The sequence below is a fragment of the Ovis canadensis genome, chromosome 19 (assembly GCF_042477335.2).
Source record: "Ovis canadensis isolate MfBH-ARS-UI-01 breed Bighorn chromosome 19, ARS-UI_OviCan_v2, whole genome shotgun sequence".
NCBI lineage: Eukaryota > Metazoa > Chordata > Mammalia > Artiodactyla > Bovidae > Ovis > Ovis canadensis.
In genome coordinates, this window is record NC_091263.1 from 47074761 (window position 1) to 47101136 (window position 26376).

The 26376-nt window shown below is 41.0% G+C and overlaps 1 protein-coding gene across 12 annotated transcripts in view; it reads left to right on the forward strand.

The window, feature by feature from the left end:
• Nucleotides 1-26376, forward strand: part of FRMD4B (FERM domain containing 4B) — a 375185-nt gene that overhangs the window by 340931 nt on the left and 7878 nt on the right. For 9 of the 12 annotated variants that reach the window (XM_069561668.1, XM_069561673.1, XM_069561675.1 and 6 more), the window contains 10 exons: nt 7151-7227; nt 8767-8905; nt 9386-9527; nt 10448-10581; nt 10677-10796; nt 12080-12308; nt 14812-14868; nt 17528-17675; nt 22441-22560; nt 23549-24360. In XM_069561668.1, the coding sequence (XP_069417769.1) occupies nt 7151-7227; nt 8767-8905; nt 9386-9527; nt 10448-10581; nt 10677-10796; nt 12080-12308; nt 14812-14868; nt 17528-17675; nt 22441-22560; nt 23549-24360 (1978 nt within the window). The remainder of the gene's footprint in view (nt 1-7150; nt 7228-8766; nt 8906-9385; nt 9528-10447; nt 10582-10676; nt 10797-12079; nt 12309-14811; nt 14869-17527; nt 17676-22440; nt 22561-23548; nt 24361-26376) is intronic. The other 3 variants (XM_069561676.1, XM_069561666.1, XM_069561670.1) reach the window with 1 other exon arrangement.

Genomic DNA, 26376 nt, shown 5'->3' on the forward strand with positions numbered 1-26376 from the left:
CATGGCTGCAGTCACCATCTGCAGTGATTTTGGAGCCCCCCAAAATAAAGTCTGACACTGTTTCCCCATCTATTTCCCATGAAATGATGGGACCAGATGCCATGATCTTCGTTTTTTGAGTGTTGAGCTTTAAGCCAACTTTTTCACTCTCCTCTTTCACTTTCATCAAGAGGCTTTTTAGTTCCTCTTCACTTTCTGCCATAAGGGTGGTGTCATCTGCATATCTGAGGTTATTGGTGTTTCTCCCAGCAATCTTGATTCCAGCTTGTGTTTCTCATGATGTACTCTGCAGAGAAGTTAAATAAGCAGGGTGACAATATACAGCCTTGACGTACTCTTTTTCCTATTTGGAACCAGTCTGTTGTTCCATGTCCAGTTCTAACTGTTGCTTCCTGATCTACATATAGGTTTCTCAAGAGGCAGGTCAGGTGGTCTGGTATTCCCATCTCTTTCAGAATTTTCCACAGTTTATTGTGATCCACACAGTCAAAGGCTTTGGCATAGTCAAGAAAGCATAAATAGATGTTTTTTCTGGAATTCTCTTGCTTTTTCCATGATCCAGCGGATGTTGTTGGCAATTTGATCTCTGGTTCCTCTGCCTTTTCTAAAACCAGCTTGAACATCAGGAAGTTCTTGGTTCACATGTTGCTGAAGCCTGGCTTGGAGAATTTTGAGCATTACTTTACTAGTGTGTGAGATGAGTGCAATTGTGTGGTAGTTTGAGCATTCTTTGGCATTGCCTTTCTTTGGAATTGGAATGAAAACTGACCTTTTCCAGTTCTGTGGCCACTGCTGAGTGTTCCAAATTTGCTGGCATATTGAGTGCAGCACTTTCACAGCATCATCTTTCAAGATTTGACATAGCTCAACTGGAATTCCATCACCTCCACTAGCTTTGTTTGTAGTGATGCTTTCTAAGGCCCACTTGACTTCACATTCCAGGATGTCTGGCTCTAGATGAGTGATCACACCATCGTGATTATCTGGGTCATGAAGATCTTTTTTGTACAGTTCTTCTGTGTATTCTTGCCACTTCTTCTTAATATCTTCTGCTTCTGTTAGGTCCATACCATTTTTGTCCTTTATTGAGCCCATCTTTGCATGAAATGTTCCCTTGGTATCTCTAATTTTCTTGAAGAGATCTCTAGTCTTTCCCATTCTGTTTCTTTTCCTCTATTTCTTTGCATTGGTTGCTGAAGAAGGCTTTCTTATCTCTCCTTGCTATTCTTTGGAACTCTGCATTCAGATGCTTATATCTTTCCTTTTCTCCTTTGCTTTTCGCTTCTCTTCTTTTCACAGTTATTTGTAAGTCCTCCTCAGACAGCCATTTTGCTTTTTTGCATTTTTTTTCCCATGGGGATGGTCTTGATCCTTGTCTCCTGTACAATGTCATGAACCTCTGTCCATAGCTCATCTATCAGATCTAGTGCCTTAAATCTATTTCTCACTTCCACTGTATATTAATAAGGGATTTGATTTCGGTCATATTGAATGGTCTAGTGGTTTTCCCTACTTTCTTCAATTTAAGTCTGAATTGGGCAATAAGGAGTTCATGATCTGAGCCACAGTCAGCTCCTGGTCTTGTTTTTGTTGACTGTATAGAGCTTCTCCATCTTTGGCTGCAAAGAATATAATCAATCTGATTTTGGTGTTGACCATCTGGTGATGTCCATGTGTAGAGTCTTCTCTTGTGTTGTTGGAAAAGGGTGTTTGCTATGACCAGTGCATTTTCTTGGGAAACTCTATTAGTCTTTGCCCTGCTTCATTCTGCATTCCAAGGCCAAATTTGCCTGTTACCCCAGGTGTTTCTTGACTTCCTACTTTTGCATTCCAGTCCCCTATAATGAAAAGGATATCTTCTTTGGGTGTGAGTTCTAAAAGGTCTTGTAGGTCTTCATAGAACCATTCAACTGCAGCTTCTTCAGCATTACTGGTTGGGGCATAGACTTGGATTACCGTGATATTGATTGGTTTGCCTTGGAAACGAACAGAGATCATTCTGTCGTTTTTGAGATTGCATCCAAGTACTGCATTTTGGACTCTGTTGTTGACCATGATGGCTACTCCATTTCTTCTAAGGGATTCCTGCCTGCAGTAGTAGATATAATGGTCATCTGAGTTAAATTAACCCATTCCAGTCCATTTTAGTTAGCTGATTCCTAGAATGTCAACATTCACTCTTGCCATCTCCTGTTTCACCTCTTCCAATTTGCCTTGATTCATGGACCTAACATTCCAGGTTCCTATGCAATATTGCTGTTTACAGCATCAGACCTTGCTTCTATCACCAGTCACATCCGCAGCTGGGTACTATTTTTGCTTTGGCTCCATCCCTTCATTCTTTCTGGAGTTATTTCTCCACTGATCTCCAGTAGCATATTGGGTACCTACTGACCTGGAGAGTTCCTCTTTCAGTGTCCTATCATTTTGCCTTTTCATACTGTTCATGGGGTTCTCAAGGCAAGAATATTGAATTGGTTTGCCATTCCCTTCTCCAGTGGACCACATTCTGTTAGACCTCTCCACCATGACCCGCCCATTCTGGGTGGCCCCATGGCATGGCTTAGTTTCACTGAGTTAGACAAGGCTGTGGTCCCAGTGTGGTTAGATTGACTAGTTTTCTGTGATTATGGCTGCAGTGTGTCTGCCCTCTGATGCCCTCTTACAACACCTACTGTCTTACTTGGATTTCTCTTACCTTGGATGTGGGGTATCTCTTTGATGCTAAAGAGCACAACTAATCATTCTATATGAGCATAGAGTAGACTCTTCAAAACTGTCACCCACCAGGCTCCTCTGTCTATGGAATTTTCCGGCCAAGATTACTGGAATAGGTTTCCATTTCTTCAGGGGATCTTCCCAACCCAGGAATCAAACCCGCATCTCTTGCATCTCCTTTATTGGCAGGCGGATTATTTACCACTGCACCACCTGGGAAGCCCAGAAAGAAGTCTGGAAGACCTGATTTGTAGTTTTATTGTCACCATACAAGGATTTCCTTTTGTCACTAACACCATGAATTCTAAACAGAACACAATTTCAAATTCAACCCTATTAGTGAGTGCCACATAACAATAAATACCAGTTAATGATTGTCATTAGGCTGGTTTAACGATCGCTTTAGGAAACAGTCCACTTTCATGCTCTTAACTCTGTGTGGCAAAGCAAATAAAACTCTTCTCCCACCTCCCCCACCCCCCCACCCCCCGGCAAATCTCCATGAGTGGGAATTCTGTTTTGGCAAAAAAAAAATTCTATTTTAATATGAAAATTATAAATTTTCTCTGTACATATACATGCATAAAATATATATAGTGCTGGTGGCAGTTTAGTCTCTAAGTTGTGTGCAACTCTTGTGACCCCCATGGATTGTAGCCTGCCAGGCTCCTGTTCACAGGCAAGAATACTGGAGTGGGTTGCCATTTCCTTCTCCAGGGGATCATCCCAACCCAGGAATTGAACCTAGGTCTGCCTGCATTGCACACAGATTTCTTTTCCGACTGAGCTATGAGGAAAGATTCAATATATGTAGTAGCCTTGTTCTATCCTGTAAGACATCAGACCCTATAATAGTGCTTCTCTGTATGGGGTCCAGTATTCTCCAAACAATGGAGAATGTAAAGCATACTTAGCTCATTTGTGCCTTCCTTTGAACCTTGATCTTTTTCCTTTAATGGTTTCTTGCAAATCTTCTTCATCTTTCAGGTGATTTATTTAGAGTTGTTTAGTCACTCAGTCATGTCCAACTATTTGCAACCCCATGGGCTGTAGCCCACCAGGCTTCTCTGTTCATGGAATTTTCCAGGCAGGATTACTGGAGTGATTTATTAACATGTCAGGCCATTTTTCTCTCTCTCTCTCTTTTTTTTTTTTTTTTTTTTGCTGTACTGTGCAGCTTGACTTGCAGGGATCTTAGTTCCCCCATCAGGGATTGAACCCCAGGCCACAGAGTAAAAGCACCAAATCCTAACCACTAGACCACCAAGAGAAGCTTCCTTTATGACTCAGAAGTAAAGAATCTGCCTGCAATGCAGAAGACTTGGGTTTGATCCCTGGGTCAGGAAGATCCCCTGGAGAACAGAATGGCAACCCACTCCAGTATTCTTGCTGGGAAATCTCATGAACAGAAGAGCCTGGTGGGCTACAGTGCATGGGGTCACAGAGAGTCAGACATGACTGAGCGTGCATACACTGGAGGCCACCAGGGAATTCAGGCCATTTCTCTTAGAGACTCTAGCAAGTTAGGTCAGCCTGGTGGATATCTTTCTCACATTTTCCCCTTATCCTTCCACTGGCCCAAAATCTTCAGTGGTTTTGACCAAAGAGGGACCTTGTATTTACCCTATAAGGAAAACACTGGCCAAAAGGACAGGAATGAAGATTGGGCAATTGACTGCTCCTGCCAGGTGCGTTCCTAGGCATGTTGAATGAGTAAAGGAATCCACTTCACCTCAGCTCCACTCCATTTTCAGAGCCTCATCCTGGCTCTCTGAGATCTAGAACTCCAAGATAGTTTAAAGGCATGATAGAAGATTGATCTCAGAAATTTGAAAAGACAAGCTAGCTTATTTCCAGCGGCCAGCTAGATCAAGTGCCACTACAGTTAGAAGTGTTTTCCTAGCTACTTCAAACAGTGATAAGGACCACACAGGTAATACATGTCTAAATTAGATGATTCCCAATGGTTAGTGGAAATCTCACTCTTGTATGAAATAGACCGACCTTTGTTCATTTTATACAAACTTCTATAACTTTTAGAAATTTAAAAAAAAAAAAACAGGAATACCAAGAATGTGACAACACCTGCATAACCACCTAAACTGCTGATGACGAATATTTTGTCATATTGACTTCGTCTTATTTTTATTAATAAAATAAACATGACTGGTAATGTTGAAGTTTGTGGTGCCATGAACCCCTCGTACATTCTACTGTCCTGAACCGCTGTCATGAATGAAGTATGTGCCATTCCTGTTCACTTTTATACTATTACAGGCACATATATGAAATCACATTTTGCAAAAACTCCAGGGATCGAACTCACAGCAGTGAAAGCGCCAGGTCCTAACTACTGAGCCGCCAGGGAATTCCCCCTACCCCGCTCGCCCATCACAACAACTTTTTAAGATTTCAGATGGGGAAATGGCTTTGCCTTTCAGACTTAAAAATGCAGTCTCATTCCCATAACTTCATTTGCAAACCCAGTTGCCATCTCATTTTTTCAAATTCTTTAAAATTAGCTGAAACCTTTCACCTTTTAAGTAGGGCTTTTGCTGCAGGGGGCTGTCTGTTCGCAACGCTGGGATGTGCCCAATGGAGAGCCTTGTGTTTCACGTTTGTAAGTGATAAGAGGGGGAGGTGGCAGCTTTACAGAGATCAGGTTTCAAGTCCAGCCCTAGTTTTTATGTGTGTGGGAATGGACGCAAAGGAAAACACAGCTGAGCTGCATTGTGGCTCTTCCTGTCGAACCTGTTCACGGCCGGGGTGAGTAAACCGGGAGCAACGTGAGCAACGTCTCCTTCGCCCAGCCTCCAGTGAAATTTGTGCCTGGATTCAAAGCAACTTGCTTCCCAGGAAATACCGTCTGAATCTCCCCCATACCCCGTGTGGAAAGTGCGTCTCTCTCCCGTGGAAATCTGCTAGAGAGAACTTGGCTGTCCTCTCCCTGATGGAGGAAGGAATGGAACCGGGGTGGTGTCACTTGGAGGAATTGCTGATGTCAGTAGCGTGTCAGCCGTGGGAGGCTCGGTTTGTGAAACTGAGTTACACCTAAGTGTCTTAGGAAACTCCGTGCAGAACTCACCGGAGCTGCCCGGCTGGGACAGGAGGGAGTGGGGGAGGGAGAGAGCACCTCGGAGATTCCCTTCCCCTTGCTGTCTCACTTTTGGAACCTTGGAATTAAAAGACATGAAAGCTTGGAAACTACAGACATTTTAGGAAATCGGTATGTACCTTTAAGCTCCCACGAATTCCTTTCTACCTGGGCGAGGGCTGTAGTTAGACGCTAGGTGCTCAGACGACGAAGCTCTGTGTTCTCAGTGGGTGATGGTTTATTTCACTGTTTGAGGTGGGGGTTCCAGTTTGAACAGGTCTGTCTTCCGGCTGTATGTGCATAGGAACCATCCGCTTGTGCTGTTCCTTTTAGATAAGGTTGGTGAAAAGTCTTGGTTCCTGTACCCCAGGAAATGGTTTTGCTGGTGGTGCATTGCAGAGAAGTTATTTTCTTAATGATTAGAATGTTTTATGAAGATTCTTTGAACGTAAGTTAAAAATCCAGCTAAAGTCTAATAGTGGAATGAAATTGCTGTGCTAGTATTTCTCTGACAAATAAGACTAGGATGGAGAAGAGGAATTTCCAACTACGAAGTCAAAGTTCAAAGGACAAGCTGGGTCTCAGGCTAATGTGAAGGGTTGGGAATTAACCCAGAAAATGCAGGAGGGCCCACTCAGTTCTGTGAATGAGCTGCTTTTTACAAGTTAAATTTTCAGATGTCCATTGCTAGTAAGTTGTATTTCTCCCACCCAACTGGCAGATAACACCTGGTGGAGCATTAGAGTATCAACAGTGGGAATATGTTGATGAATTTTCTTACAAAAACTGGAAGCTCTAGCTCAGAAACCAAGAGGGCAGTGTCAGCATTCACTCCCACCCCACGGAGCCTCCAATTCCTAGCATCCAGTTTCTGTGGCATTTAGGGGAACTCTTGTAGGTAGGGAAATCATCATTGAGAATCACCCTTGCTTGGGGTTCTGTTTTACTTTCACTTTGCATTCTTTTGAAATTTAATCTGTGGTCTTATTGAAACATCCCTTTGAATCTCTTTCCATTTAAATATGAAGTCAACATCTTTGATCAGAAGGCATGTGCTTACTGGAATCTACAATTTCCTTACTCACTCTTTTATTTAGTTGAGTCAAAGGAAAAATAGTATGCATGTTCCCCACAGTTGCTTGGTTTTATTGTTCAAGAAACAGTGATAAAGTGAAGATTACTGTCAAAAGAAGGAATAAAGTGGTTTCATGCTATAGTTAGTTTGTGAAAAGGCACATGCCTAATCTCAATTCTTGATTTTTTTTATTATTAAGCTTATTTTCTAAAAGTTAATGTTAATTAAAGCTGTGTGGTTTTTTTGTTTTCTTCATTTCTTAGTTATTCCAATGGAAACAGCTGGAGAACTTATATTTCCGTGAGAAAAAGTTTGCTGTTGAAGTTCATGATCCACGGAGGTGAGAATAAAAGCCTTTTTTTCTGTATAGGTCCAGTGACTAGCCACATATACTGCTATGAATATTCATGTGCACATGTTTTCATTTCCCTTGGGTACATACCTAGGAGTAGAATTGCTTGATCAAATCATAATTCTCTGACCTTCTGAGGAACTGCCAGACTGGTTTCCAAAGCAGCTATACCCTTTTACATCCCTACCAAAACTGCAGTTTCATTTTCTCCACATCCTCTAATATCTATTATTTTTCTGGTTGTGTGTGTGTGTGTGTGTGTGTGTGTGTGTGTAAATAGCTATCCTGATGGTGTGCAGTGATAACTCATACTGGTTTAGATTTGCTTGCCAAGCATCTTTTCATGGACTCATTGGCCATTTGTCTGCCTTCTTTAGAGAAACGTTTATTCAGATCCTTTGCTCATTTTTAAGTTTGCTATTCTTAGTCACTTTAAAAAGTTCCTAAATTATCAACATGAATTAAAGTCAAGATTGTAGGCTCTCTGAGTTCCTCGGAGGAATTCCTTATCAGCCCTCAGTTGTTGCTTTTCAGATATAAGTTTATGGATATTTAGAGGTCAGAGGGATGGAGGAAACAGCTGTGGCAAAAAGATGACCTGGAGATAAAAGGCAGATTCCTACAAGGATCATTGGCACTCTTTTCCCCTCAACCCCGCCCCAACACAGTGTCTGCCTCCCCGGCCCCCATCTTTCTTTCTCTTGCTCTGTCCTCCTCTGACCCTCTCTCTTTTCATCCAGTACATAAGCAGTAATCTGGGCCAGTTTTGGACATGCATATTATCAGACAATATTATTATGTTCATCCTCTGATAGTGCCAAAGCCAGACAATAGCTAGATCTGAGATGCTCTCTTTCCTTGGAGGAAGGTGCTGATCCCACAGGTCGTGATTGCTTGATCTTTAAAGTAACACGTTTATTCTCACCTTTTTGTGATGGTGGCATGTCCTGTGGTCTTTGATTTGATGTTTTTAGTACAGTCTCCAATGTGGCTAATTCTCATCTGCTTTGAAATAATTTTTAACTTCTATTATTTCCAGTATCATGCTTCTGTGCAGAGTTCAGAATGTTTATATTTATGTACATAAGCCTACTAGACTTAGGTTTTTCTAAAATATTATATGGTTGACATATTAATAATCATTTTCTCTTCATTACTTTTAAGATTTTCCTTTTGTATTAGAGCATAATTGTTTAACAATGTTGTGTTAATTTCATGCATATAGCAAAGTGATTCAGTTATACATATATATGTGTCTATTCTTTTTCTAATACTCTGTCCATTTTCTCATCTGCTTTTGAAGATGTGTGTTTGTATTGTTTAATATACTGCTTTTATGAGGAGATATTACCCAAGTGTGATTGGCTTTCTCATAAAAGGGAGAAAATCAGAGGCTTGGTCCTTGAAGGCAAGGGTGTGGCAGAGGAAAAACAATTAAGGAGGTGCTTTGTTACAACTACCCACTGGGTACATTTGATGTTACGCTGGGCCAGAAACAAATCATGAATGCTCTCCTTAATCTTTTAGGATTTCAGTATCCAGAAGAACCTTTGGGCAGAGTGGCCTCTTTGTGCAGACGTGGTATGCGAACTCCTCTCTCATCAGGTCCATCTGGGTAATGGCAATTAGTCAGCATCAGTTTTACTTGGACCGGAAGCAAAGCAAAGTAAGTAACTGAAAGTATTTCTACAAGGACAGAGTCCCATCCCTCATTTACTTTCCGTTCAGAAGATAAACTTTCTTAGAAAAGATGCAACCTCATGGGTTTTTGTTTCTTGAGTCTTGTGGGTTTTTTTTTTAACTTTACTATCAGTTGTTTTAATTTTTCTTACATTTGACAGATGGGCAACATATAGCCTGCTCTGAAAGTTGTAAGATTTGCCAACTTTTAGGCATTGCGTGTGTGTGCACTCATGACTTTTTAATGTTAATGATTGAACTATACCATGAGGAAGAATCATGCATGATTAATAAAACATTTTAGTGACAAAGCTGAAGTCTGAATTTTTTTCTGAAAAATATTACTATAGTATATAAAAATTCTGTATTGTCCTTTGTGTTGACATTTTTATTCCATATTAACTGAATCATTTTATTAATTCAAAATAGGTGTAACTGAATGTACTCCCTTTCCATGTTGTGTTAGGCAAAAATCCCTTCAGCCAGGAGTTTAGACGATATCGCAATGGACTTGACGGAGACAGGAGCACCAAGGGTCTCCAAACTGGTGACACTCGAGGCGAAAAGCCAGTTCATTATGGCAAGCAATGGCAGTTTAATTTCCTCAGGTAATATTTTTAGATTAGAGAGTGTGCAAGCTATCTGTATCTTAATGTACCTTTTTTTTTTGGTTGTAAATCACTTTTAAATGTATCTTTTAACCCATTATTTCCAGAATAAGTAAGCATATGAGAGAACCTATAGTATACAGCAGTTTTGAATAAATTTTGAAATTAATTTTTAAAAGAATATGAAGCAAGTTAAGTTATAAAGTTCAGGTTGTATAATTAACACTAGATGCTGAGACAGTGAGTGCCTCAGGGAGCTTACAAGAACATTTTCTCCCCATCCAGTCCAGAAGCTTTTTCTTTCTCCAGTGTGTAGGTTTTGATACAGACAGTTGTCTAATTTTCCATTTAACATAAAATCAACCATGATTAGAACCCTTGAACTCCATCTCACCCCAAAAGTGATCTTTGCTCCTAAACCCTTACTCTGCAGACATTTTTTTTTCTGCAAACATTTATATGAGAGTATCACTAAGTATACATAATTCGCTAAAAATATTCTCATCTAAATCCCATTGTCAGCTTGTGAATCTGAAACACAGAATATCCCCTTGCCTTGCTTACTTTCCAAAAGAACATTCCAAACAACTATCTCCAGGAACATCTTACCTTCTTTCCTGCTCAGAAAAATGAATTTTTTCATTGAGTGTATCTGAAACATTAAACATTTTATCATTGCTTCCCAAATGACTGAACCAAAATGCAAAAGGCGTATATTATTACCAGGTTCTGTTAGATGCCCAGAAGCATGAGAAAATGTTCTCCAGTTTCCTTTTATTATGTTCAGAAACAAGGAGAAAAGAAAGAAACTATTATTAAATAGCAGGTTTGGCTTAAAAATCCTTTGTCCTCTGAAAAGGAAGGAAACATGCCTGTATAAACCTTCCCTGCCCTCCCTCCCCATCCCCCACGACCTCCAGGTTCTCAAGACTCAGAAGTCAGTGAGGAGCAAAAGAGAGAGAAGATCCTTGAACTCAAGAAGAAGGAAAAACTGTTGCAAGAAAAGCTCCTGAAGAAAGTTGAAGAGCTTAAGAAGATCTGTTTGCGGGAGGCTGTGAGTGTCATCTGCTTTGGGGAACGTTTCAAATTGTGTTTGACAGTTCCAGCCAGGGTCAGTAATCTCACTCTCGGTTCTGTCCTGTTTTATAGGAGCTCACAGGCAAAATGCCCAAGGAGTATCCTCTGAACGTAGGTGAGAAACCTCCTCAGGTCAGAAGGCGTATAGGTACCGCGTTCAAATTAGATGACAACTTGCTGCCAAGTGAAGAGGTATGAGCACCCGTTCTGAGCACTTCTGTCAACAGTGAGGCAGAAAAGCTGTCAGCTGAATGTAGCTGACTTGTTCCTTTGGTTTTTGAGTTACTGCTGTACATTTTTATCTCATCAGTTAAAGGTGATCATGGAGACCAAGTTGAATTCTTTCCTTCATGCACAGTTTAGTTAAAATTGACTCATGACTTTACTCCTCCAAACAGAGAGTATTAAATGAACTCTAAGTATCTCTAAATTGAGAAACATTATTTTAAGAATTAAGAATTCAGCACTAGAGTCTCCCACTTAAAACCAAGTAGCCTTTGGCAAATCATTGACCTCTCTGAAGACTCAATTCTCTGGTTTTCTCATCAATAAAATGGGAGTAATGATTGTTCTTCCCTCTGAGAGATGCAAGGAGTATTCAGTGAGATAACGCACATATAGCACTTTAGGTATAATAAAGTTAAAAGATTTGTTAGCCAGGCTGGATGGCATCACTGACTTGATGGACGTGAGTCTGAGTGAACTCCAGGAGTTGGTGATGGACAGGGAGGCCTGGCGTGCTGCGATTCATGGGGTCGCAAAGAGTCGGACACGACTGAGCGACTGAACTGAACTGATAGAGGATACTTTCCTGTTTGTGTGTCATCAGACACTATGACCCTATTCATGTTTCTTGTAGAAGTTTGACCATCTTGGCTTTAGAAAATAGTAGTGGTTTCCATTAATAATAAAGTTAGCACTGCTGTTTATTAAGTGCTCAGTGTATACCCAGCTCTGAGCTAAGCAATGCATATACATTGTTTCCTTCCATCTTCACCATAGTTTCATAAGGTGGATGTTACATCCATTTTACAAGTTAAAAAAAAAACTGAAGCATTAAAAATTAAGTAATATGTCCAGGGCCATGCAACCAGGAATTACCCAGAAAGAAGAATGGAATCTCAGTTTATCTGTTTCTGAAGCTATGCATATAACATTCTCTGGCTGTGAATCTTGGGTGAAGGATCCCTTCTTGAAAAATATCTTCATCCAACCAGTTGAATGAATGGAAGGCCAATTCCCTTCTTTGAAAAGGAAAGAGAATTGGACTATTAAGTTAAAGTAAATGGAGGAGGGAGATCTTATCTTCTAGGAAAGTGTTTGAGAATACCTAAGCAGTAAAACTTAGGAAGATTTCATTCACAAAGAGCATGTGATGTGAGAATGCATGAGAAAGAGAAATTTTATTATCCAGGACATATGACAGTGACCGTGTGTGTCCATAAAAATAAAGCAATATCATTGTGTGAATGCAGGATCCTGCTTTGCAAGAACTGGAGAGCAATTTCCTAATACAGCAAAAGCTGGTTGAGGCTGTGAAGAAACTTGCCAGTGAGCCCGACCTTTGCAAAACCGTGAAGAAAAAACGAAAGCAAGATTACACGGATGCGGTGAAAAAGCTTCAGGAGATTGAAAATGCTATAAATGAGTACCGCATTAGATGTGGAAAGAAACCCAGCCAGAAAGCAACAGTTATCTTACCAGGTTAGTAACTAGTGAGGTTTTTTTGAGTCACCTAAGTCAGTCCTCTTGATGGAATCTACCGTTTCCTAACCAGTTCATTTGATGAGAGAGAAAAGAATGGATTGATCCTTCAGTTTCTTAGGATAAAAATGATTCGGAATTTCATTCTTACAAGTATGTTAACTTGGTTTTCTGTGACCTTCTCACTGTTATAATACTATACTGTTGCATTGCTTTAATTTTCAGGATGAAAGAGCTTTATACAGCAATATTGGTTCCCACTAAGAGAGATTCACCTCTAACTGGCCTGCTGTCATTGCAAGAAATATATTTGAAAACACAGAGTATTAAGACAGCTGGGCCCTATATAATAGTTTCTCAGAGATTTTTAATGCAGCAGACCATGTATATTTTTTAAGGACCGATCCAATATATGTGGATAGAAAAGAACTGTTACAATTATGGTTATTTATAGAGGCTATTTATGGACATATGTTCCTATTGTATTATGAAATGCAGAAGGCAGAATATAAAATTGTAGCCAAAACATAGTCCTGACATTGTATAAATATGTACACATAGAGACTAGTTGGGCAAGAGTTCAAAAATATTAATAGTTGTAGAATTTCATGTCAATTTTCTTAATTCTCTTTAGTATTTTCAAAATTCTCAGCATCATGTATCTAAAACTAATATTCAGAAAAAAATTAAACTGAAAAATCTCATCTAGATGGATTTCAAGTCCAGCTGGCCTTCCATGTTTATTAGAATAATTTTTAGCCTTGATCATTGGTTGAAATATAATTATTTCTTTTGATTCCAAGACTCCCCCCCTCCCATTTAAGCATCTGTGAAATTGGGATAATTCTTATACTAGATGAGGCGTTACAGTTATGATCAGTACTTTTTCTTTTTTTTTACTGGGATATCAACTAATTCTACATCTTAGATTTGACAAAATATGGTAATGAGCTTTAAAGTATACTGAGCTTCAGGGCATATGATTTGAAAAGTAGAGATCCGGCTTTTTGGTAAGTGAATGCAGGGACATCAACACACAAGTGTTCGTCAACTACAGCTGGGGAATTTAGGATGGTTTTGACTCAATGGAAAATCCAGTTGGCCTCGTTGGTGGTCACATTCTGGACCTATAGGAGATGGGTAGTGAGCAGGTCACTTAACTTTGATAGCCATTTGTTGTTGCCCATTCATCTCCAACTGTGTAAGATTCAAATGTTATCCTTTACAGTCACTGACATTTAGGCAGCACTGATGCCAATGGTTGAGTATATATCGGGTGGATTATTTTTAAAGCCTGCCTGACAGCTGACTGTACTGGCGTCTCGCCTTCAAGCTCTACCATGTGTCCCATTAAGAGAACGTCCTCTTGGCTCTGATAGAGATTAATTTTAGATTGGATGGGGAGATTCACTTCATAATGGCTTCGAAGCTTACGTTGAGGTGTCACATTTGTCTGTAACCTTGCCCGTCCTTGACAACTGAATATGGGAAGATTTGTCAAAGCACATCAACACATCAAAGATGTCACTTTTTAAAAAAAAATTTATTGGAGTATAGTTGCTTTATAATGTTGTGTCAGTTTCTGCTGTACAGCAAAGTGAGATGGCGGTTTTTGCTAAACCCATTTTGTAACATTTGACAAGCACCAGTAATAATCACATTTTTATGGACATTTCCAACCACCAGACTTCTTTCACTAGAATGCTGTATGTAGGTAACCAAAGTAATAAGTATAGTTAATATTTATTGAGCATTTGTCTTGTACCAGGAGCAAGGCCAAGGGCTTTGCATCTATTATGTCATCGAACGCTCACCAAAGCGCTAAACACGAGGTACTATTCTCATCTCTATTTTAGAGTTGAGCCAAATGATGCATGGAGAGATTAAGTAATTTGCCCAGGGTCTCCCAGCCAATAAGTGACAAAAGCAAGCTTTGATTCCAGGTCTGTTTATTTCAGTGGTTCTCAACCAGCAGCAATTTTGCATTCTGGGGAAATGTCTGCAGACGTGTTTGATTGTCAAAACTGAGGGTGGGGATGGTACTGATATCCAGTAGTAGAGGCTAGAGATCCTACAGTGAAAAGGACAGCACCCCCCAATAAAGAATCATCCAGTCTGGAATGTCAGTAGTGCCACCCACTGTTAGGAAACCCTAGTCTGATTGAGAAGCTTCTGTACCACAAATGTCCTCACTCTATCAAGAAAAAGCCCTTTTCTTCAGGAGAGAGCTCAAAAAATAAGTTAATCTAATGGTGCAGTAGATTCTCAAGTCTGTTCCATTGTAAGAAATAATCCAGTGTAATATTTGTATAGTAGGGAAGATGTTTGTGTCTTAAGTGTTCAATGAGTCCATTCTCACAACAGGTAATTACTCCTAATGCAGTGTAACTAGTTGCATTTATCTAAGTAAAAATAAGATGCACTCCATTGAGAATTGTTTTATTGAACTATTAGGGGTGTCCAAAGGCACCATTGTACTAAAGCCAGTTTATTTTGTTCACAGAAGACATCATCCCATCAGAAAGCAGCTCCTTGTCTGACACTACCACCTGTGATGATCGTAAGTAGCTCTCCCTTTTCAGTTCAAAATGTTATATGTTCTGAAAGACTAAGAAAGGTTTTGAGTAGGAAAGCCTATTTATTACTTTTTTGGGAAAAGTAGAATCAACTAGCTTACATTTATGAAGAATGGTTGGGAAAGGGGTTAAGATTAGCTTTTACACAGGTTGTGCTGTGCTTAGTCGCTCAATCATGTCTGAATCTTTACAACCCCATGGGCCGTAGCCCACCAGGCTCCTCTGTCCGTGGATATTCTCCATGCAAGACACTGGAGTGGATTGCCATGCCCTCTTCCAGGGGATCTTCCCAACCCAGGGGTCAAACCCAGGCCTCCCTTTACACAGGTTCAGTTCAGTTCAGTTCAGTCACTCAGTCGTGTCTGACTCTTTGCCACCCCATGAATCACAGCACGCCAGGCCTCCCTGTCCATCACCAACTCCCAGAGTTCACTCAGACTCACATCCATCAAGTCAGTGATGCCATCCAGCCATCTCATCTTCTGTCATCCTCTTCTCCTCCTGCCCCCAATCCCTCCCAGCATCAGAGTCTTTTCCAATGAGTCAACTCTTCACATGAGGTGGCCAAAGTACTGGAGTTTCAGCTTTAGCATCATTCCTTCCAAAGAAATCCCAGGGCTGATCTCCTTCAGAATGGACTGGTTGGATCTCCTTGCAGTCCAAGGGACTCTCAAGAGTCTTCTCCAACACCACAGTTCAAAAACATCATTCTTTGGTGCTCAGCCTTCTTCACAGTCCAACTCTCACATCCATACATGACCACAGGAAAAACCATAGCCTTGACTAGACGGACCTTTGTTGGCAAAGTAATTCTCTGCTTTTGAATATGCTATCTAGGTTGGTCATAACTTTCCTTCCAAGGAATAAGCATCTTTTAATTTCATGGCTACAATCACCATCTGCAGTGATTCTGGAGCCCCCCCAAAATAAAGTCTGACACTGTTTCCAATGTTTCCACATCTATTTCCCATGAAGTGTTGGGACCAGATGCCATGATCTTCGTTTTCTGAATGTTGAGCTGTAAGCCAACTTTTTCACTCTCCACTTTCATCAAGAGGCTTTTTAGTTCCTCTTCACTTTCTGCCATAAGGGTGGTGTCATCTGCATATCTGAGGTTACACAGGTTCAATTCAGTTCAGTTCAGTCGCTCAGTCGTGTCTGACTCTTAGCAACCCCGTGAATGGCAGCACACCAGGCCTCCCTGTCTATCACCATCTCCCGGAGTTCACTCAGACTCATGTCCATCGAGTCCGTGATGCCATCCAGCCATCCCATCCTCGGTCGTCCCCTTCTCCTCCTGCCCCCAATCCCTCCCAGCATCAGAGTCTTTACCAATGAGTCAACTCTTCACATGAGGTGGCCAAAGTACTGGAGTTTCAGCTTCAGCATCATTCCTTCCAAAGAAATCCCAGGGTTGATCTCCTTCAGAATGGACTGGTTGAATCTCCTTGCAGTCCAAGGGACTCTCAAGAGGTTAGCTCAGGGTTAAATATAGTATCGTACAAATCACATGACTTCAGTGAATCAAAGTACCATAACATGAGTAAATAGGTATCTTGATAAGGATTTGTAAGGTTCTGCAGGATTTTTTTTTTTTTTTTTAGCTTTTGAAGTAGCTATAGATTCACAGGCAGTTGCAAAGTAATAAAGAGTCATTCACCCAGCTTTGTCCAGTGGTGAAATCTTACATATTTGGTGTCTAATAACAAAACCAGGAAACGAGTGTTGTGCAGACTATACTACAGTACCAGGGAATAATGGAAAATTTGATTTTTCACTATCTACTTATTCTGGATAAGTGGGAGTTTATTTTCCTTAGGAAGAAGCACATGTTTTAGAAATTGTGTTACATGTTACTATGTTGGTTTCCTAGAAATAGACCTTATCTATTGTAATGACCCATGTTCAGCACATTTCATGATGGAATGGATTTCATATCAAATGGTAGAATATTTCCTTATAATCCCTTGCTTGTGCTTAAGCAGGGGAGCTGGCTGTCTGTTTGATGTGACTTAAAGAATTCAGGAAGCCACTAAACCCTGCTGCTTTATCTTCTTCCAAATGGAATGGTTTGTGACAGTCTTCCATTTCAGAATTCTTCCTTTTAGCTGAGGTTTGGTCACGTTTGCCACTCCTCTTTGAAAATACAAATATCAGTGAGAGACATTAACAAGTCCCTAATGACTCATCATAAATCAGTTTCATCCCTGTCAGTGATAGGATGAGTCTTTGGCCAGCCAAGGAGGCCTAAGAATGTTAAAAGTAAAGCTGGGCAAAACTGATCCAGTCCAGCTTTACAGGCCGACTTCCTCTTGGCCCTTCATACACTGAGATTTTTCTGTGGTATAACTCTTGTAAAGTATCACCCATTACACCTGAGAGATTTATGTGCTCAAAGTGGTTCCTATTGAGTTGACAGAAGTTGGGTCTGTCCCCAACAAGAACATTCAGTAATTTCTATTTGCTATTGTATAAAATATAAAAATACATTTCCTGGAACTTACGCACTTTTAAAATTACATTCTTTGGAAGAACATTTTACTCACCAGACAGAACTTCCACTTTATTTGGGGGAGGGAGGTGTTCGCAAGGCATTTGTTTGCTTCTTATTTATCTAGTTATTCATGCATTCACTTATTATAGCCAACGATACCTTCACTCTTGCTGGGCAGCGATCAAGTTCAGTACCTCATTCTCCAAGAATTCTGCCTCCCAAGTCTCTCGGTATTGAGAGAATCCATTTCAGAAAGTCGTCCATCAATGAACAGTTTGTGGATACCAGACAGTCCAGGTAAGAAGACAGATCATCAGAGAGGTGAATGCCTCACCACTGTAAGACCTGTTCTCCAAAATAGTCAACCTATTTTTGTGTTATCCTGTTTACTCTTTCAGAAAGGGTTATCTTATAAAATCAAGAGTAGAATCTAACCCAGTTATTTGTTGTTGGCAGCAAGTGGAAGTGTTTTTAAAGAGGTCTTTTAAAAAATATTTGGCTGTTTCCTTAAAGTCTTATTTGGTTTGTATTAAATAATAGAGTCATTAACTATAAATCTGAATTTGGATATAGTGTCAAAGTTCTGTTTCATCACCCAAGGTCTCGGGAACATTTAATACAACTCTACCAGGCAATAGAACTGACTTCTAATCTTTCAAAGGAAAATGGGACTTGAGTACATTTTTAATCTGTAACTTCTCACATCTCTCAAGTAAATATTTTTGGGACAGTAACTTTTTAAAAGATGAAAGACCAGTGATTCCCAGAATTTGGCTGCATGGATCACTACTAGTTTGTTTGTTTGTTTGTTTGTTTGTTTGTTTAAATTGGGTCCAAGATAGGATTACCAGCTTTTTACTTTGCCTAATTAGTATTTTCACACAGGTAGCACTGTGATTTCATGAAAATATGACACACGTGCAAAATATAGTCATTGTAGTAATAATAAGATGAACATTTGTTGAGCACTTAGTATGTGCCAGACACTGCTCCAAGTGTTTAATATATAATAACAAATTTAGTTGTAAGAAAACGCTCATTGTATTACTACCATCCTTAGCATTTACAGATAAGTACACTGAGGACCAGAAAGCATGAATCACTTGTTGGGTTCATCAATTAGTAACTGTTACAATTGGGATTTAAACCGACATAGCTTGACTGCAAAGCCTATGATGTGATTTTAGCCAAAATGTTTTATTACATCTCAGGAAAGATGGAAATTAGTCTCAAAATAAAAGAGGATTATTTAGATGGAATGATTTTTCATTTATGAAAAGAGAACCAACATTTTGTTATATTTCTGATTTGTCAAAGACTGGTGAAAGTCTTTATTTCATATTAGTCCCAATGTGTAGATTAGCATCTAAGAACTGTTGCCTTAAACAATAGAGATCCAGGTGTCTAGAGCTGTGGTGTCCAGTTCAATTAAAAGCAAATAAAATTTAAAATTCAGATCTTCAGTCCTACCAGTCGCATTTCAAGTCCTAATAGGCACATGTGGCTGATGTCTGTGATGCTGGGCAGCACAGATAGAGCTCATGTCCATCACCGAAGAAAGTCCTATCAGATAGCACTGGGCAGGTGTGTTTATTATATCAGGGAAAACAAAGCTGTTTTAGCAAAAGGAATCATAACTGGGAAAATGATTATCTTAAAAAATTATTATGCCTCCATTCCCTATAGCTTCGCCCTATAGATGTGTTTGCTCTTTGATCCAGCAATTTCACTTCTAGGAATTTTTCCTCTTGAAATAACTACAGGATCCTTATCTCACAGCATTGTTTATTCTAATGACAAATAAAAACAGCCCAAATGCTCAACTAGTGGATTAAGTAAATTACAGTTAGTCCTTACGGTGGAATGCTGTGCACTCATTAAAATAACAGTGTGAGTGAATATTAAGCAACATAAAATGTTAGATCAAGTTGTGTTTTTTCCTTAAGTGGGTTTTGAAAGAGAATTTATTTGAAAGAGATCTAATTTTTTGTTTTTAAAGGTATAAACACAGTATTTTTTTTTTAACTTTTTTGCCATGCTTTTGTAGTAAGTGAGGTGTAATCGAAGTTGTTTTTAATTAAAATAATTTCAAATTGTGTTCTCACTGTGCTGGAAAGTGGATAAAGCAATTTAAGAATGCTATGGATGACTGTCTACTGGCCAAATTCAGCCTGTGACCTATTTTTGTATCTCCCATGAGCTAAGCATGGTTTTTAGAATTTTGAATAATTGGAAGGAAAATAAAAAACACTAATATTTTTTGTGACAATTTTGTAACATAAAAATTATATGAAAGGTGAATTTCAGTATCCACAGTCAAATCTGATTGGCACACAACCACCTCCAGTCACATACATATTGTCTGCTAGTGTCTACTGCTCTCTTACTTGAGGGGCAGACAGAATCATTGGGATAGCCTGCAAAGCCAAAAATACTTCCTATGAGACTTTTTACAGAAAAAGGACTTGCTACCCCTGCTCTCCTTGCTTTCAATCTGTTTTATTCAGTACACTCTTTTTCAAAAGTCTTTTCGTTTTTTTCCTTCATATTTATGACTCAGAGTCAGATCACTTGTTCTTCCCCTAAGACTCATCCAAGATGCACCTGGATACTAAACCACAAAGACAACTTTCCCAATTATCTCTTTATGTTCCCATTCCTTCAGCTTCCTGTTTCTTTCTTTCTTTTTTTTTTTTTAACTGGAGTATAGTTGATTTACACTGTTGTGTTTGTTTCAGGCATATAGCACAATGATTCAGTTATGCATATATATAATTATATATACAATTATCAGCAGTTATTCATACATATATATATTTCAGATTCTTTCCCCTTATAGGTTCTTACAAAATGTTGAGTATAGTTCCTTGTGCTATATAGTAGGTCCTTGTTGGGTATCTATTTTATTTTAGGTTGGAGTATAGTTAATTAACAATGTTGTATAGTTTCAAGTATACATTAAAGTGATTTAGTTATACAAATACATATATCTGGGGTTTCCCTGGTGGCTCAGATGGTAAAGAATCTGCCTACAGTGCAGGAGACGCCAGAGACATGGATGCAGTCCCTGGGTCAGGAAGATCTCCTGGATAGTTCAGTTCAGTTCAGTTCAGTTGCTCAGTCATGTCCTACTCTTTGCAACCCCATGAATCGCAGCACGCCAGGCTTCCCTGTCCATCACCAACTCCCAGAGTTCACTCAGACTCATGTCCATCAAGTCGGTGATGCCATCCAGCCATCTCATCCTCTGTCTTCCCCTTCTCCTCCTGCCCCCAATCCCTCCCAGCATCAGAGTCTTTTCCAGTGAGTGAACTCTTCTCATGAGGTGGCCAAGTACTGGAGTTTCAGCTTTAGCATCATTCCTTCCGAAGAAATCCCAGGGTTGATCTCCTTCAGAATGGACTGGTTGGATCTCCTTGCAGTCCAAGGGACTCTCAAGAGTCTTCTCCAACACCACAGTTCAAAAGCATCAATTCTTCGGCGCTCAGCCTTCTTCACAGTCCAACTCTCACATCCATACATGACCACAGGAAAAACCATAGCCTTGACAAGACGGAACTTAGTTGGCAAAGTAATGTCTCTGCTTTTGAATATGCTATCTAGGTTGGTCATAACTTTCCTTCCAAGAAGTAAGCGTCTTTTAATTTCATGGCTGCAGTCACCATCTACCGTGATTTTGGAGCTCCCAAAAATAAAGTCTGTCACTGTTTCCACTATTTCCCCATCTATTTCCCATGAAGTGATGGGACCGGATGCCATGATCTTCGTTTTCTGAATGTTGAGCTTTAAGACAACTTTTTTGCTCTCCCCTTTCAGTCTCATCAAGAGACTTTTTAGTTCCTCTTCACTTTCTGCCATAAGGGTGGTGTCATCTGCATATCTGAGGTTATTGATATTTCTCCCTGCAATCTTGATTCCAGCTTGTGTTTCTTCCAGTCCAGCGTTTCTCATGATGTACTCTGCATAGAAGTTAAATAAGCAGGGTGACAATATACAGCCTTGACGTACTCCTTTTCCTATTTGGAACCAGTCTGTTGTTCCATGTCCAGTTCTAACTGTTGCTTCCTGACCTGCATACAGATTTCTCAAGAGGCAGGTCAGGTGGTCTGGTATTCTCATCTCTTTCAGAATTTTCCACAGTTTATTGTGATCCACCCAGTCAAAGGCTTTGGCATAGTCAAGAAAGCAGAAATAGATGTTTTTCTGGAACTCTCTTGCTTTTTCCATGACCCAGCGGATGTTGGCAATTTGATTTCTGGTTCCTCTGCCTTTTCTAAAACCAGTTTGAACATCAGGAAGGTCACGGTTCACGTATTGCTAAAGCCTGGCTTGGAGAATTTTGAGCATTACTTTACTAGTGTGTGAGATGAGTGCAATTGTGTGGTAGTTTGAGCATTCTTTGGCATTGCCTTTCTTTGGGATTGGAATGAAAACTGACCTTTTCCAGTTCTGTGGCCACTGCTGCGTTTTCCAAATTTGCTGGCATATTGAGTGCAGCACTTTCACGGCATCATCTTTCAGGATTTGAAATAGCTCAACTGGAATTCCATCACCTCCACTAGCTTTGTTCATAGTGATGCTTTCTAAGGCCCACTTGACTTCACATTCCAGGATGTCTGGCTCTAGATGAGTGATCACACCATCATGATTATCTGGGTCGTGAAGATCTTTTTTATCCCCTGGATAAGGAAATGACAACCCACTCCAGTATTCTTGCCTGGGAAATCCCATGGACAGAGAATGCTGGTGAGCTACAGTTCATGGGGTTGCAGAGAGTGAGACATGAGTGGATGACTTAACACTTTTTCACTTTTCACACATGTATCTATTCTTTTTCAGATTCTTTTCCCATATAGGTTATTGCAGAATATGGAGTAGGGTTCCCTGTGTTATATAGTAGGTCCTTGTTGATTATCTGTTTTATATATAGTGATGTATATCTGTTATTACCAAAATCCTAATTTGTCTCTCCCCTTCCAGTAAGTTTCTAAGCAGCTTATTACAGATTTGCCAGAAATGATGGGAGGCTCATCATTTTCTGATTTCTTTCTTCCCATCACAGAGAAATGCTGTCCACACACAGCAGTCCTTACAAAACTCTGGAGAGGCGGCCCCAGGGAGGACGAAGCATGCCCACCACCCCCGTTCTCACCCGGAATGCCTACAGTAGCAGCCATTTGGAGTAAGAGAGCTTCATTCTAGTGGCTTTGCCTCCATTGACTTTTGCTCTAAGGTTTTGTTTCACTTTGCTGTGTTCTTAATCGCTTTCTGCAAGAGGACTTTATGGCTCTACGTTTTCTATGCACTTAACAGTTCAAATATATCAGCCCAGAAAATGTTCTTGAAAATATATTTTGCTTGGGTAGATATTGGATGTTTTGTGCCTTAATTCTTCCAACCAGGCATTACTCTCTGTTATTAAGTGGTGTGGACGAAGATAATGACGACAGAGACATTTTGAAGTGTTTACTTGAAGGCTGTGCTGTTTTATATGTCCTATATTATTTAGTCCCCACAACAAGTCTGATTGGAGATATTAGGTACTATTTTTGTCCTCGTTTAGAGAGGGAGATTAGTTAAATATCTTGTCCATGTTCGTACAGCTGGGAAGTGATAGAGCCATGAGTTAACCCAGAGATCTCCAGTAGCCTGGCCAGGCTTTGGCCCTCCCACCCCCCATCATCGACTGGATGGACATGGGTTTGGGTGGACTCCGGGAGCTGGTGATGGACAGTGAGGCCTGGTGTCCTGCGGTTCATGGGGTTGCAAAGAGTCGGACGCGACTGAACTGAACTGAAGTGAGCCCCATGAATGCTGCCTTCAGTCTATGTATCTGTGAATGCTAGTCTGTGTATCCTGCTATCCTGTTGGGAAAAAGGACCCTCCAAAGGCATGTGGGTGTTTCTTAGGCTTTGACGCAGGTTGTCCATCATCAGTTTAGCCTATTTTCAAAGAGGAATACGGACTGCCCAATTGACAGAACCTATTTCTATTCTCATTTTGACCATGTGAACCCCGTGAATTCTGTTGTGGGTCAGCTCTGGAAACCTAAAAAAATCCTATTGCAGTTCAAGAGCTATCAACTCATTCGACATGATGTCCTTTTCCCTCATGTCAGTCCTCCTTTCCTTCTTTGTCCTTAGCAAGCTTGCCTCTCTCTCCTCTTTCAGACCCGAGCCTTCATCTCAGCACTGCCGCCAGAGGAGTGGAAGCCTCGAGTCTCAGTCTCACCTGCTGTCGGAGATGGACCACGAAAAGCCATTTTTCTCCCTCTCCAAATCCCAAAGAAGCAGCAGCACTGAAATCTTGGATGACGGGTCTTCCTACACCAGCCAGTCGAGCACCGAGTATTACTGCACCACGCCCGTGGCCGGCCCCTATTATACCACCCAGACGCTGGACACTCGCTCCCGGAGTCGCAGAAGGTCCAAGAAACAGAACGTCTCGACTTCCAATTCGGGAAGCATGCCCAACCTAGCACACAAGGATAGTCTGAGGAATGGTGTCTACCCCAAGAGTCAGGAGCAGCCTTCTTCCAGCTGCTACATTGCCGGGTACACGCCCTACGCGGAGTGTGACCTCTATTATGCCGGCAGCTACGTCTATGAGAATGACACGGAGGGACAGTACAGTGTGAATCCTTCCTACCGGTCGTCCGCCCACTACGGATACGACCGCCCAAGGGACTGCAGCAGGTCCTTTCACGAGGACGAGGTTGACCGGGTGCCCCATAATCCATACGCCACACTCCGGCTGCCGCGGAAGGCTGCCGCCAAGTCAGAGCACATCACCAAAAACATCCACAAGGCCTTAGTGGCAGAGCACCTGCGAGGCTGGTACCAGCGGGCCTCTGGGCAGAAGGAGCAGGGCCACAGCGCACAGACTAGCTTTGACTCAGACAGGGGCTCTCAGAGAAGCCTGGGCTTTGCCGGGCTGCAGGTCCCCTGTTCTCCGAGCAGCCGTGCATCCTCCTACTCCTCAGGTAAGAATGGTACCCAGATTGCATCTTCCGCATGTGCCCCTGTTCCTGCCCCACGCCCACTCCAAACCACCCTCCTCAAGGGTGCATGAGAGCAGGACCCAAGGTCAGACAAGCGGTAGCCGTTGGGTGGAGAGGCAGATCCAAGTCTAACAAACCTTCCCTGGGTTAGGGCCTTTCATGTATTTTTATCTTTTCTGGGTCTTCCACTGACAGGCACATCTCTTTAAACTGTTCTGGGCATTGGGATTATCAAATACACGCTGCTATATATAAAATAGATAACCAACAAGGGCCTACTGGATAGCAGAGGGAACACTGCTCCATATTTAATTAATAACCTATAAGGGAAAAGATTCTGAGAAAGAAATAATAACACGAATAAATATATATGAAAAGTGAAAGTGTTAGTCGCTCAGTCATGTCTGACTTTGCCACCCCATGGACTAGCTTCCCAGGCTCCTCTGTCTATGGAATGCTCCAGGCAAGTATCCTGGAGTGGGTTGCCATTCCCTTCTCCAAGGGATCTGCCCAACCCAGGGACTGAACCCGGGTCTCCTGCATTTTTTACTGTCTGAGCCACCAGGGAAGCCCAGTGTGTGTGTGTGTGTATGTGTACACTAAACTTCTGGGCTGTACACCTGAAACTAACACAACATTGTAAATTAACTTTCCTTCCATAAATATAAAATATTTATGGCATAGAGATTTGATATATTAAAAGAACAGCATAAACCCTTCAGGTAAGCAGAAAACCATCAGGATTATACATCCTTCCTTGTTCACCATGAGGAATTGGATCACCTAAAAGGCAGTTCATTCTGAATGCTCCAGTCTGTGCATGAGACTTCTAAAGCTCACTGGAGCTGGCATTTACTAAGCACTGTTCTGGCACTGTTCTAAGTATTGTGCAGGTCTTAATTCAGTAATCATATATACTCCACTTTATGGCTGATCTAAGGGACTTTCAAAGATCATTTTGATTAGAGGCACTCTCTCCATGCATTGACTTTGTTCCCTATCTCCACTATTACTGCTGCAGGACTTACCTGCAAACCTCCAGCTGTGCTAGGTACTGTAAGGAAAGAAATGGGGGCCTAAAAGGAGAGTCTTTTGAGCATTTCACTTCTTCAGCAAACAAGCTGGCATGTCCAAGATGCCGAGGAGCCAGTTTCGAGCCATTTCCTGGCCTGGATGAGTTCACGGTTTAGTTAGCAACCAGAGGAATGTATGAGTGTTAAGCAATATTAAAGCTCTAAGAAACAGGAACTGTGTGAAAAAAACTGAGGTTGGGCGTCTTGCCCCCCATCAAGCATGACACCTTAGTGAGACATAGCTCAGGGATTCTTGAATCACTGTGTGATCATCAGTGAAAACTGTTCCTTTAAAAGTTTCCTAATGTTGTTGACAAGAGGCATTTCCATGGAGATTACTGTTTGGGTTCTAGTGTTCTACTATTTGTGCGAGACTTTGGACTTTCCCACTTTTTACTACATCTACTATGAAAAGCCTCCTGTACTTCTTATTTGTGGCTCTGATGTAGAGAAGGCCTTTCTTGCCCCTCAGGTTCAGGGTGTGACCTGAGAAACTTTCAGAAACTAAAACATGAGAGCTGAGATGCATGTGGATGGTCATCAGGACACAGGGCTGGGGTAAATCTACCCCATCATCTCTTTAACCATCGAGGCCAGGGAGAAGCAGGTGTAACTCAGAAATTTCAACATTCCTGGCCATTGGCTCAGGACTGGGGCAAAGGTGAGAATGGAGATAACACTTCCTGGTGTGAGCCTTTCTGATAAGCAGCTCGATTTGGCCCCATGGGCCAAAAGGCATCACATTTTTAAGGAATTAGAGGGATGGAATCAGTGCTCTCAGAATTGCCTTTTGGAATTTTCCTCATTCCTGTCTACATTTTATAGCTGCGGAAGTATGTTTCAACAAGCAGACATCATTCTCATGGAGAGCGAAGTTTCCGATGAACCCGAATCATTCAGGGGTTTTGTAATCCCTTCTAGCCAC